Source organism: Nyctibius grandis, chromosome 32 (genome assembly GCF_013368605.1).
Source record: "Nyctibius grandis isolate bNycGra1 chromosome 32, bNycGra1.pri, whole genome shotgun sequence".
In the NCBI taxonomy this organism is placed as follows: Eukaryota; Metazoa; Chordata; class Aves; order Nyctibiiformes; family Nyctibiidae; genus Nyctibius; species Nyctibius grandis.
This window is the reverse complement of record NC_090689.1, coordinates 261,105-275,667: the sequence shown is the minus strand read 5'-3', so window position 1 is coordinate 275,667 and position 14,563 is coordinate 261,105. Positions and strand designations below refer to the sequence as shown.

General features: G+C 44.4%; 1 protein-coding gene across 1 annotated transcript in view; it reads right to left on the bottom strand.

Moving 5' to 3' along the window:
• LOC137675134 (glypican-5-like) overlaps positions 1 to 14,167 on the bottom strand; it is a 345,701-nt gene extending 331,534 nt beyond the window's left edge. Inside the window, exon 1 of the mRNA XM_068421077.1 lies at positions 13,999 to 14,167. Coding sequence (XP_068277178.1) covers positions 13,999 to 14,167 — 169 coding nt within the window. The remainder of the gene's footprint in view (positions 1 to 13,998) is intronic.
• Between the last annotated feature and the right edge of the window lie 396 nt (positions 14,168 to 14,563).

The window sequence follows — 14,563 nt, the reverse complement described above, 5'->3', positions numbered from 1 at the left end:
AAGGGGCCATTCCCCAGTTTCTGAGTACCAGCCATAACCCCAAGCTAGAAAGCAGCCGAGCTCACTGTGCGTGTTTCATCCCACCACTTCCTCCTGGACTCCAGGAGTATGTTTAGCAGGAAGGCCTGTATCTTGCTGGGGCATCTTGAGCCAAGATAATGGATTCTGAAACAGGTGCAGCTTCCCAAAAACTGAGGGGAGGCAGGATCCACCACGTACCATCAAGCTGTGTGGTGCAGTTGACATGCATGAGAGACAGGATGCCATCCAGAGGGACCTGGACAAGCTTGAGAAGAAGGCCAGTGTGAAGCTCATGAGGTTCAACAAGGCCAAGTGCAAGGTCCTGCATCTAGGTCAGAGCAATCCCCAGTATCAATACAGGCTGGGGGAACGAAGGGATTGAGAGCAGCCCTGCCGAGAAGGACTTGAAGGTACTGGTGGATGAAAAACTGGACATGAGCTGGCAATGTGTCCTCACAGCCCAGAAAGCCAACCATAGCCTGGGCTGCATCATAATAAGCATGGCCAGCAGGTCAGGAGAGGTGATTCTGCTCCTCTACTCTGCTCTCATAAGACCCCACCTGCAGTACTGCATCCAGCTCTGCAGTCCTCAGCACACGGAAGCCATGGACCTGTTGGAGCAAGTCCAGAGGAGGGCCACAAAAACGATCAGACGGATGGAGCACCTCTCCTATGGGGAAAGGCTGAGAGAGGTGGGGTTGTTCAGCCTGGAGAAGAGAAGCCTGCAGGAAGAACTTATTGCAGCCTTCCAGTACTTAAAGGGGGCCTGTAAGAAAGATGAGGACAGACTTTTTAGCAGGGCCTGCAGCAACAAGACAAGGTTAATGGTTTTAAACTAGAAGAGGGTACATTCCGACTAGATATAAGGAAGAAACTTTTTACAATGATGGTGGCAAAACACTGGAACAGGTTGCCCAGAGAGGTTGCAGATGCCCCATCCCTGGAAACATTCAAGGTCAGGTTGGAGAGGGCTCTGAGCAACCTGATCTAGTTGAAGATGCCCCTGCTCACTGCAGGGAGGTTAGACTAGATGGCCTTTAAAGGTCCCTTCTGACCCAAACTATTCTGTGATTCTACGTTCCAAAAGCCTTTAAGCTGAGACCACACACCAACAACTTCGAAAACCGATGTGGAAACCTTTGATGGGCTCCTAGGTTTGGCAATACAGAAGTGTATGTTTGACCTTAGGCAAATCCCTTAGTCTCCACATTGTTTTTCACATGTAAAAGAGGAGGATACTTACCGTCCATTTGTTTGCTTAGATTGCAAGTAATTCCTAGTGGAGACTGCCTTTTGCTATGGGCATGTTCAGTGTTCCCTGAAAGCCTGTTTTTGATTTTGATCCTATGCATCTGTTACATAAATTAAGAAATCATGTTTCTTCCCTTACATCACCAAAACAGGGCATCATCCACAGTACATTGAATTGATTATGTTTCCCTTCTTGCTTGTATTATTCCGTTCAAAACTAACAGCGTTACTGATGCTTCACAGCTAATCCTTCAAGATGGACAGAGCAGACCCCCATGTCGCAGAGCTGTCTGAAGCCAGCTATACACACTGGCAGGCAGCACTGGCTACACTCAATGCACGTTTGGAAAGGCCAGAGGCAGGCAGTTAGAAAGGAAGCTGGGCTGAGGGTGGCAGCCATCAGGGAGAGACAGCAGCAGCCAAACTGACACGAGCTGGCCCTATTCACTCCTGGCTACTCAGCTAATGTTTTGGCACCTGTGATAGCGACTCTAGAACAAACTTTCCAAATCTAAGCCAACAGCCCTGCCAACAAATGACATTGACACTTTTCATCACAGTTGGGGTTTATTTCTATCAGAGAATGCCACAGAGTGTGGCAGATCCATGACCAGCAAAGGGGGAGCTCCCAGTGAGCTTTAGATCACCACCCAGGTACAGCCAAACCACAGCTACTTTTTGGCGAAGGCAAATGTTTCTATTTCCTGACACATCCAGGGCAAGCCAGGTGAGAAAGAATAAATTTGATTACTGCAGCTTGAAAATGAAAATGCAACACTTTAGCCAAATACAGCTTTGGGCTGCTCCAAATGGAAGAGATATATTTTTTCCCAGACTTAAAAACTAAGATTAGTAGACTAAAGTCAAGTCTTCTCTGAGCAGAAGTTTGAAAGCCTTTCTCTGAGAGCAATGTTTTCAATCTCTTTTAAAAGCCCTACTCTGGTCCGGGAAGTGAAAGGTTTTTCTACATATGCTCTGTTCTGTTGCCTTCAGACTTGTAACACCTCTCCTTTTAAGTGCCCACGTAAAAATAAAAGATAACTAAAAAGCACATGCTATTCTGCACTTCTGAAAAACTGATTCATCTTGTGTGTTGCAAGGAGGGAATATTTTGACTCCCATTACAGGGCAGCCATACAAGATCCTGGGTGCTGTTCTCCAAATATTACTTAGCAAGCCCCTGTCCCTTCTGAAAACATGACTCAAGGCTTCCAGTTCCTACCTTTTGCGTTTCCTTATGTAGGGACAACAGGTCAGGAACACGGGACAGAAGGGTTTGACATTTCATCCTCTAACAGACTCCCAGGAAAATTCATGTGGAATACAGTCACACAGCATTTTGCAGACAGACATCCATGCTTTGGAGCGGCAAGACACAAGCTCTAATCTGGAAGCAGTAGGGGATGATCTGAATCCAGTCGCAGCATCATGCCAGGGATGGCTATGCTGCTTACAGCACAGCACTGGACTGCAGCTATTTGGAGCATGCTGGAGCAAGGCCAAATCCACTCGGAGACATCAGCATCAACAACCCTGATCTCCTTGAGCCTTGTTTTTTCAGCCACAAAGCAAGAATAATTTCCCTACATCAGTAACAATAAAACATTGCTCAAGAATGAACACCCCAAAACAGTGACACATGGAAGAACAGAGGGTTAAGGGCTAGAGCTACTCTTTACCTAGAAAACTGGAGATTCTCAGACTTGCTCTGGAAATCCTGTTTCTATTTACAAGAGACCTAAAACTTTGGCCACCTTCCTCTGTTTTCAGTACCCTGACTTCCATCTTCTGGCCTACACACCTGCAATACAGTTAACTACTGACAGCAAAGTCTAGGGTGAATACACTTTTTTTCAAGTTAGGAGCAAATTCCCCACTGCAGTCCTGAGACATTCTACTTCATATAAGCCTCACGTCTCCAGGTATATCCAATACTGCTGCACTACAACACTGCAGTTTTCCACTAGCAACCCTGCAACTCAACTGCTGCTGAGAGTTTGACCACTTGAAAACTGCTTTTTCTGCATGCTCTCCTCTACCATTACATGGCAAATCTGTGAATTAGTTATTTTGCTTTAATGAGCATGGAATTTGATATCCCCACGCTATATGTCTGCTACACAATTCCTTCTTCACAAGACTCTAAAATTTACAAAGGAGGAAGAACATTATTTGGGCTCAAACACCAAGTTATGATGTTTAATGAGTCACCACATCTTGAACTAACTTCATCCATTCCAGCTTAAACTACTGCACTTTATTTCAAATTTATTTCAGGCTCAGAGCACATGCAGTTAGTTACAACGCTCATCGGACTGCATGTGTCCCAAACTTAGGCTGGATTGACTTACACAGAAAAACTTAAGGCTCTGTCTGTCACTAGTGCAAATTCATAGAGCCCTGTTTCAGAGCAGGACAAAGCAGAGCAGTTGTCACGTATGTGAATGTTACTGCAAAGAGGAAGGTGTTAAGAATAGGGTAATATGTATTTTAGCAAGGGAGAGTTAGGTTTTGCATTGGGGAAAAAAAAACAAAGCAACAAGGTAATTAAGCACTGGAATAAACAGCCTAAGAAGGTTGTGATCTTCTATCACTGATTTAAACACAGCTTATCCTGGCTGCAAGTAGCAGGAATGGACCAGATGATCACTTCAGGTCCATTTCAGCACTATTTTCTATTATTCTAGTCTTTCAGCAGCTCTCAGCAGTGTATTTTTCTAATTACACCCAGTTTTCACCAGATTACTCTCACTTTATTCACATTTCCTAGCACAAAATCCATGACAAGCTGTTCCGGACACTAGCTCCTTTGGCACTACGTTGCTGTACCTTTTGTGAGGATTTGGCCCTTAAGATCTCTCAAGAGTAGAGCTTTAATTTCACAGCACGGATCTTGCTCATTTTACTCCATATTTACCGAGAACAAAGGGAAGACTATGCAAATGCCCTGCTGCTTAGACCTGAACAAAGTGGAAGCAAACACGTAGATGTGAATGGGAGACATAATGGTATAAAAAAAGCAGCCCTTTTCAAAAGTAAAATGACTTTGTCAGGGTCCCTTTGCACTATGTGCATGGATGATTTGTGACAAAACAAAAAAGTGCTAGCCTAGCACATCACCCATGTCAGAGATTAGAGCACTTCAAAACCCTCAGTAGTTCAAGCACTTTCTGGAACTTGAAAGGCTTTCTTAGGCAATGCTTAGCTTCTTTATGGCTTTTACACGACTTTGATGTGCACCTAAGAGTGAGGAATCTTAATCTGAAGGTTTTCTATGGAAAATACCCATATTGTATATAAATCACAAAATCTTGTCACCCTGATTAACATGAGTCAAAAGTTTGCAAAACTTTGCGCCTAAAGTTAAAGATTCTGAGTCATCATTTTGATTCCCAAATAAGAACCCTGAATTTCCAAGTACTCAGTTACTTTCGAAAGGCTTCCCACGGGAGTAATACTTCTAATCATTGACAAAGTATGGTGTGCGAGGCAGTAGTCAGTTATACAAGCGTCACCTTTTCCCCCATTCTCATTTTAAAGCAGAGATTTAAAGTTCCTTAAAGTTAAAGGATCTGTAGAAACACCATCCATTTCTCATGTGTTACAAAACCCCTTCTCCGAGGGCAAACATGGATATGTAAACATCAGCTTCATTTTCCTCCCTCACTATACACACTTAACCCCCAGTAGCATTAATGAGAATTATGCATGCATAACGAGCAGAGAATAGTCCCCTTATGAATAGGGCCCTTGTTGGAACAATGAATACATTTAACCATTAACATCTAGGGATGTGCCGAACTATCCAATTTAACTAGCTGCCAAACAAAGCTACCATGACCTGTCTGATATTGTCAGGTTCGGAACACAGCTCTCTGAAATTTGTCTCTCATTTGTTTTTAAAGGACTTGACAGTGGTCTGCGCAGCAGAGCGGGGGCTCTTTGTCAGAATGAGCTCCTTGGAGAAGGATGGCCATCCAGAACAGCTGTCACATCCACTGTGTGATGGAAGAACTCTGGAGGGAAAGACTGTGACCCCAGGAAGCAAGCAGAGTCATTAGAAGACCAAAAATCCATATATACATACTTCAAGTACATATATATATTGGCCACCAGTATCAACAGAAACCCAGTAAGAACAGAGAAAGGCAGAATATGGCACAGAATCATATAAAGCAGGCTAAAAACTACATAGCAAAAGAAAAGACAGGAAAGGGTGATTAAAGACAACTTCTAGGGGAATAATTTTGTGTCTTCTACAGCTCTGAAGTTCCTATACAATTGCCTGGCTACACTTGCTCTTTATTCCTATGTTTTAACTATCAAAACGCAAGAGACAACCTGAGGATATTGTATTAACGATACTTCCTGAGACTTCTGAGTCCACAAAGTAGCAAATAAATTTAATGGTGTCATTTGTGATATTTAAAATTCCTCCATTAAGTTCCCTCTGTATTCTTTGAACTAGTGCCTTGAAATTTCACAAGTAAAAACTTTACACATTAATCATGTGTGTATGAATACACTAAGAAGGTAATTAATAACCATCCTTTAAAACTGATGTACTAAAAAGAGTAAAATAGATTGATTTATTCTCATGAAAGCATACGCATAGTGCTTATCCATAATAAGAGGCAAGGTTGTGGTTGCTCCATCATAAATCATTTGCTAAATACTGCTAACGTGCTTGGTGCTGTGCAACAGCACTTAAAGCCCCAAGGAGGTCCAGGACAGTCAAGCACTCTATAAAATTTGTCTGCAAGACTGACAGGGCAAGCCTTTGGCATGACCGTGCAGCACCTTGTACAGAAGAGACCACCTGCGATCCAGAGCGACCCTTTGGGTGTTAACCTGCTACAGAAGTGCAGAAACCTCTCACCTCAAAAGTACCCACACCAGAGGCAGCTGAAGCGTCTGCTGAAGAAAACCACAGAGCATTGGAATTGGTTACATTGTATTTCTAAGCTATGTAAGTTTACTTGCCATCAGATGCCACTAGACAGGACTCAATACGGAATTGGCAAGATCTTCTCAGCCATTTGAGTTTCATTTGACACCCTAAAATGGGGACACAAATATTGTCCTTACATTCTTCTACAGGGTGGTCACAAGGACCAGTGTTGCTAATTGCTAAAGCAGTTCAGACACAAAGGGCTAATTCCAAGTATCAGCACAGCTACAGAAAACATTTAGTTCTTGAAACAGACAAAATGCAGCCATAAAAAAAAAAAAACCAAAACATATTCTGGATACCTGTTCTAACAAAAAGAGCAGTTTGGCACGCAGTCCTACTATCCTTACTTCACGCACAACATAAGTCAGTTCCCTGTCCAGACTGCAACTAGTCCACATCATACAGTCTCCTAGCACACCTGGATCTACAGAAGACCACCCTGGGTCACAAAGGACACAAATGGAGAGAAAATTCTTGTCCTCCAAAGTCTGTACTATGTAATCCTGTGGATCCAGCTCTTAGCTTGGGGCTCAGGTTACTTTTGTAGATCCAAACAGAACAAGACATTGTGCAGGAATATTTTGCATTTTTCCATCAAGTAATACATTGTCTTTAAAAAATTAAACCTTAAGTGCTTGGTAGAAGGTGGAAACAGACTTGCTTCCCTATCTTTTTTATATCCTTAAGAAGATAAATCATTAAATGTTAGCTAGGTACCTCATTTCATCCACTGATGCTGCTCAGAAGTTACCTTAACATGAAGGAAACAAATCTCTGTAAATATCTCTTTACAGATATCAGGATGATTCTATCATATTAAACAGTGATACCTAATCAAATTGACAGAGATTGAGAGACTAAGGATAAATTCTGTGTCATGGGCTTGGCTGCTGTTTGGAAATTGATTCTGATCCATCAAAATTCATATTTTCCCCTAGAAGCAGATGCTGTGCTCTAAACTGGTAAGTGATGACTATGTATCTGAAGTATTATTAAACATATGCCTCTTTATCATGTCATTTTATGCTTTCATGGGAGAAAGATTCAATTACAAAGACTTTGCAATACTTGGAACTATAGCTCTAGTTATATACCATCTAAAAACAAAACAATTTTTAAGAAGAAATCCATTTTACTGCCCAGGGTGCATTTTACACATATCCTTGCTTTTTACAGATCCTCAGGTTCATGCCAATTTTCATGACTAATCTGCATAAAGGCTTTTACACATTTTGTTGTATTTATTTTATTGATTTATACAGCAATTATCATGCCAACTTTGTTACCACTTCTCACATTAATGCCTTTTCATTAGTACTGCCCTTTGGCTAAAACCTGACTGCTCAGCCCTGCAATACTGGGGTGGGGGTGCAGGAAAGAAATTTTTCTATTACTTTCCAATTACAATCTCATGGGCAAAACTTCAGTGGCACATAAGGTGCTACAGAGGCAGCTCTTGGGAGCCACCAGTATTTTAAGGATGGATGATTTCTTACTAAGCTTGTTCTCCATCCCGAAATCCAGTTCAACACCAGAACCGTCAGATCTTGAGCTGACCATTAAAAAAAAAACGAATAAATCACTACACAGTCTTTTCAGCAGATATTTCTGAGAGAATGAATAGACCACGTGAATTGTAGGAATATTTTGCTCTTTCCCTTGACTCAGTTTGATAACAAGATTGTGTGTTGGGGGAGAAGAGGTTCTCTGCTGACTCGTGGATTCCTTCCCAAGACATTTACAGGAAAGGTTGATCTGAATAACTAAGCCAGCCTTCTACTCACCTGGACTAAATGCTCATGCAAGTCACTGAGGACACTGCTTTTTCTGAGGCTCACCGATACGAGAACTATAGATTTCCATCTGGCAGTGGAACAGCAATTCCATCTTTATGAGGCACTAAGTAAGTTTAAACAGATTTTTTGCTTATAGATTACTCCCAGGAGGGCATTACAGACCGGGCAGCTGGTCCCACGTCAAACAGAAATTCAAGGCATGCAAAAAGAAGAGGGGAGAAAAAGATATTACTGCTGGCGTCAGTCTTGCCTGCATCCAGTCATCACCAGCTTTAGGTTAACACTTCTGGTGACAGTCTGAGCCTGAAGAGAGCTATAAAATCCTGAGAAGATTAATGAAGGAAGCATCCTTACTCCAGAGGAGCTGCAGGCTGCAAAAGCATAGCTTTTCTTTCACTCAGAACACCTATCGCAGCAAGTGCGGACTACAGCCCGTGACTGCTCAGAGACTCTGGAAAGTCTGCCTCCTCCTTGGGACTGCCTCTGGATGAGAGCAGTGAAGGAAGGCCAGCTTTTGAGTTCAGCTTCCAATTCATCAGAAACCAAGGTAACTTCTAGCCTTTTTCCTCACATAACGAATTAAGTGGAAGTCAGCCTGAAAAAAATGAAGGCCTAACTCACTGATACTTTGTGTGGCTGTGATCCACTTCCCTTTCATGGCTGCTTTTCAGCAATACCCCTTAAAATAGCATACCATGACACAGCCCACAGAAGGGGAAACTGAAGAACAACTGGCCTTGTTTTAGGCTATTCAGAGAGTGACAAAGATGGGAACAGAACCCACCTTCACATTGGACCAGTCCACTCCCTCCAACAGGTCAACAGTCTGTGGTTTGTATCACCAAAAAGCCTGTGTGTCCATAAATATGCAAATACTAAGTAATAGTAAGAACCTTCCATTATAATAAGCTGCAAGTAATGCCAAGGACATTGATTAGTGGTTGACTAGGTAGTGTTACGTTAATTGTTGGACTTGATGATCTTAAAGGTCCTTTCCAACCAAGACGATTCTGTGATTTCACAAACTTGTTATAGCTATCAGGATTTTCTAAAAGAAAAAGAAACCTCATGCAAACAAGATTATTTTTTGTGCCTTTTCTTAAAGTCTTAACCACCCTACACTGTTTCTAAGCATTAACGTGACTGTGCTCATACAGCAACCCCTTCTCCTAGACGTATCCTTCATCCACGCTGCTGAAGTCCATCCCACGCAACCCTGTATGCAGGTGAACAGTAAACCCAAGTATAAATTGCAGTTCACACCAGAGGATTTTAGTCACTCATTCTGATGGGGCATAAACTTTCCAGAGCCAATAAAGCAAGTACATTTTACATCTGGCACACACCAGACTCATGAGTGACTTTGACAGAATGCTGCATGAGCAAAATGTGTTTCAGCGCTGCGCCTTTACCAGCGGAATTACAGTGTTCCCATTAAGATTATAGGAATAAAGAGCTGAGTGGTAATAAAAGAGAAAAACAGGAAAATAAAGTGTGGCATGACCCAGTTCATAATAAAATGACTAGTTTAATAGATATTCTTAGATATATTCAAAAAGGGATCTAGCTCACGCTCCTTTCTCAACACCATGGGAGCTTTGCCACAGGCTGAGATAGGATGAGATCCAGGAACAAGGAGCTTCTGGTAGGAGTCTAGAACTTTCCTGTTGCTATTCAGGAAGTAAAATAGTTTTAATGTATACATTGTTAAATGCACGTCCAGCTCTGCTATGGGATCTTTAGTATATATCCATGGTAATGAACACTTCTGCTGATTTAAGGTGTAGGATGACAGCAAAGCAGCTCTTAATAGGACAAAATCTGCCCTTCAGAAGTGAGTCCCTGAGCACAACCTGGGCAGATCTGTGCTCTTTCCAAAGCAGTAGAGCAGCAAGATAAGCACGTTGTCCTTTTGGTAGTCCTCAACAAGATGATTATTTAGAAGGTAAAGAGTTGCTAGAACTCTTTCACAAATGACAAATATTTTCCTTGCTTAGCAGAAATCAGCCCGACTCTTCTATCTCTACACTTACATGTCCACAGACTTTTTTTTTACATGATCATACACTAGTCAATAAGAAAAAGAGACAGAACTGAGCCTATATAAACAGAGAGGATGTTCTCGTGGGTACATCGTCACCAAAGGAATCAAGAAGGCTACTTTTATTCTGGTTCTGCTATAATTCACTGTCTAAATGTGGACAAATCACAGACTCCAGTTGGGTTTATTCAGCTTTTCTACTGTGAATCTGGAAAGCAGTGACAGCCAGCTACCACCATGCTCTGTGCCACAGAAAAGCCTGTAAATAAATGGAACTTTAAACACAGTCTGTGCCAGCATGCAGTTACGCTGTAATATAACCCGGGGCTCACAGGGTATCGCTAATGGCAGCCCCATGTCTGGGAGGAATACCATACGTAGCAGCACGCATCAGATTTGAGGTATCTAGACTCCCTGGAACCAAAGGCTTAGTCCCCTGGCAGGATTAACGCAGCCCTTCGCTCTTGGAGACAGCATATAATTCTCCTTCATCAAAACATTAACCAAGGAGCTCCTACAAAAACATCCCTGCTCAGCCTGTGATAATCAAAGTACAAGACCAGGAACATATTACCTCATTTTCCAGTCTGAGGGAAGACACAAAAAAAACCAAAAAACCCCTTCCTCTGAATCACAGCCAAGGCAGCAGTACCTTTACCTGACCAATCTGTTTGCTATTTGCAGCAAATTGCCCTTGAAACATTCAGCTTGTTCCAGAAACGCAGACTACCAAATAGCACCACAGACTCCAGTAGGGGAGGAGAAAATCTTACAGACAGACCAAGGAGATTTGCTGCTCAAAAATACTTGTTGTTAGGGACTCTTATCCGTCCCATGTCAGAATACATCTTCTTTCTTAGTCCTGCACTTGTTAATGGACTAGATTTGGAAAAACATCTGATAACTTTTGGTGGAACTATGGAAGAGAAATTTAAGAGGCGGCTCCTAGGCATCTCTAAGAGCTCTCTTGCAAAGACAATTTTTCAAAAATGTTGCTGCCAGATTCATGTCACACCTTAAAAACAAAAGCATGTTTTCACCAGGAGCCTTCCTCCTTCCCTTGCCAATTCATTTATGCAAGAGGCTGGCAGGTCCTGCCCAAAGCCACTATCCATCTCACTGCAGGTCATGCTGACGTCCCTCTCTAAACTCACCTACCCACTTAGGGATCACAGCGACATGTCTGCAGACCACATGCAACGCGGGAAAAGCAGCCACCAGTCCCCACGAAGCTTGTATCCAGGATCCATCACTGTGCGACTTCAACACCACAACCACAACTAATACCACAGGAGGGTGTAGGCTACAAACTCTTCAAAGTATTTAGAGTTAATTATATTATGGGTTCAATGGGCACCACGCATAAGAGGAGACAGATAATATATACCTGACCGTCTGCCTGATGATCCCTCGCCCAGCACTGGTTTGGGCCTCCCTCCTCAACCAAGCTGCTGATTTTCCGAAGCTTATGAGAACATAATAATCCTTAAGACTTTAACCTCTGTCAGATTTGTTCTATTAGCCTATAAATACTGGCTTGAGATTACCCAAGGGCTTTCAACACTTATGTGATTGGAAATATCTGGTAAACAGACAACAGGACTGCAAAAGTTCCATTTTCTAGATAAAACAAGCCAAAAACAACATGCAGACAACTGAGGAGCACACCCCAGTGCATGTGCAGGTCTGGCGCACACGAGCAGAAGTTAGCAGGAAGCTCTCCACAGGCTTTATTCAGTGCTGGATTCAGCTGAGCATGCTGCTTTCCAGCGTCACCCCCGGCTGCCCACCACTCTTCCCTTCCTCTACTTTAGCTGACAACAGTTTGAAGTCTTCAGGGGAGATGCTTCAACATTTGTGCATTGTTAAAATGCATAATAAAATTAGCCTCAAAGTCCTAGAGAGGGAGAGAGAGAGAATGAGAGTGTGTGTGTGTGTGTGTGTGTGTAGGGGGGTTGTATTAAGATATATTCACTGATAACGGCTGCCAGATGAAAACACTGGAAAACACTTCAGTACTTAATTAAAAGAGGGCACAAGACAGGAGGCATTACTGCCTGGCAAGATATCATTAAAACACACAAGCTTTGGTGGAGCTGAGTATACTTAACGAACCAGGGAAGATCAATACGCGCCACTTTTCCTCAGCTCTCCTCTGCTCCAATCTCTCTTCAAAAGAAACCTTTATGAGCTAAAGTTTAAAAGCGTATTACCCTCCCTCACCTTCTCTCATGCTATTTATTTTCTGAGAGCTTGTTATTCAATAGGAAAGTTCAATATGACACAAGAGTACAATGAAACCTCTTCCGAAGCATCACAGCACCTACACCTTCCTGCTGGAAGTGCACAATTTTCCCCCAGTTTCATCTACAGTACTAGAGCTTTATAGAAAATGTAAAGCAATCAATTTAAAGTTTGAAGAATTTATTCCAGAAAGAGCTCAGGAAAGAGGGTTAAGCATGCATCAAAATGGATTAAAAGCCTTGGTTTACCTTTTTTTACTAGCTTTCATAATTAGCTCTCAAAGTGTGATCTGATGCCTCTATCAGCACAAGAGAACGGTACCATAATTCAAGCTTCAAAATGCTATTCCTGCAAATCTCTTCTTGCCACAAAATGAGGAATGATTCCTTGCTCAGGACAACTTTACAGCCATGTGTCATCTCAACTACTTTATGCAAAGTGAAGGTAAAGATCACTAGCACTGTGCAATCATTTACAGCCGTAAGAGTTGCCATAAGAGATCAGACCAATGGCCTATCAAATCTAGCCCCCAAGACAGAAATCCATGCCAGAAAACATATCCAAAACTCATTTAAGATAAGAAGTCTTTCCATCAAACTCAGCAGGCTTTGAATTGAACTACTTTTTTAAAAAAAAAAGTGAAAAAATAATAAAGCAACAACCCAAACTGACATTTATACCACCACACACCTTCAGGCAATTGTGCTAGCATGAAACAGCTAGAAATTGTTCCATGAGATTGATAGTCTCTGCTTTTTTTATTCCAGTTCTTGTAAACACTTTCTTAAAATATGTAAGAGTTAGGGATGTGACTTTACCTAGATAGATACATGGTCATTCATAAGAGTTTAATCATTTTTTGACATTAAAATGTACTTTATCTCCTTACAATGAATTCTACAGGGTAATTACAGAATATGCAAAAAAATCTTACTATGTGTGTTACTTTTCCATTTCATTGCTGTCACACATGGTTCAAGAACTGTATGAGCAGGGAACACCACACTACTCATCAACTTTCACAAGTATTAAGTACTGCAGACTCACTGCTTAACTAAGCAAACGCTAAGTCCTGTCGACTGTATCCCTCCAGGGTGTTACACCTCCGCCTTTCCTCATGACAACGTTCCTGCATTCATCTGCAAGGTAACTCTCCCTCATTCAGAAGTCACAACGAATTCACCAGCCTGCCCGAGGATCCCTACATCTGGTCAGCAAAACAAGCGTTCCCACCGACCCGGTTACTAATTCGCCTTCTAAGAAAAAGGGGGATCCCTCAGGGCAGGAAGCCTCTGCTTTAAGTACTTAGCGAGATCACACCGGTGTTAAACGCGGGGAGAAACGGTCTGGTGCTCACGGTGGCGATCAATCGGCAATACCTGCACAATGTAAAAACCGAGGAGTCGTCTCTTCTCCTAGGAAGTCTTTTAGAATTATTCTAGTGAAGAGGCGTGCCAAACCCGCTTAGCTCCCCGCTACCTGAGACCGGCAGGAAAGCCGGCACTGGGCGAAGAGAGCCGCGGTACACCGGCTTTTTGCGGGCGGGCGGGCAGCCCCCGACGGCGGCACGGGAGCCGGGACGGGACCCCGGGTCGCCCCGCTGCTCCGCCCGGCCGGCCCCCCGCCCCGAGCCGCCCGCGGCACCCCCCCCCGGCGCGGAGAAGCCACCCCGCGGGTGGGTCGGTACTGACCGGCCGTGGGCACGTCGGGGACCAGCTTGAGGGGCCCGATCTGCCGCAGCTGAAACGCCGTCCGCACTTCGTGGCAGCTGGGGGACTTGCCCGCCGCCACCCCGCCGCACAGCCCCGCCGCCGCCAGCAGCCACAGCCCCAGCAGCCCGCGGCTCCCGTCAGCGGCCATCTCGCACCCCCGGCGGCCGCGGGCCGGAGCGCTGCGGGGCGCGGGCCGTGTGGCGGGCGGCGGTGGCGGGCGCCAGTCCCGGCGGCGGCGCTGCCCCCGCCCGCCTCCCGCGCTCCTCCTCGGCGAGTGCGGCCGCCGCCGCCCGCCCCCGCCCCTCCCCGCGGGGTCCGAGGGGCCGCCGCCGCCCCCCGCTCGCTGGATCTGCCGTAACGCGGGGAGAGGAGCGAGGGAGAAGGAGACAGCCCTGACGGGCGCCTCGGGGAAGGCCGCCCTGACAGCGCGCCCGCCCCGGGGGCTTCAGCCTTGAGCGGCGCTGATGGAGAGGGGCCGCTGGGGAGGCCTGGCCCCCGCAGCCCCACGGCGGGCTGTCCCACCGCGCTGCCCCACGCGAGGCAG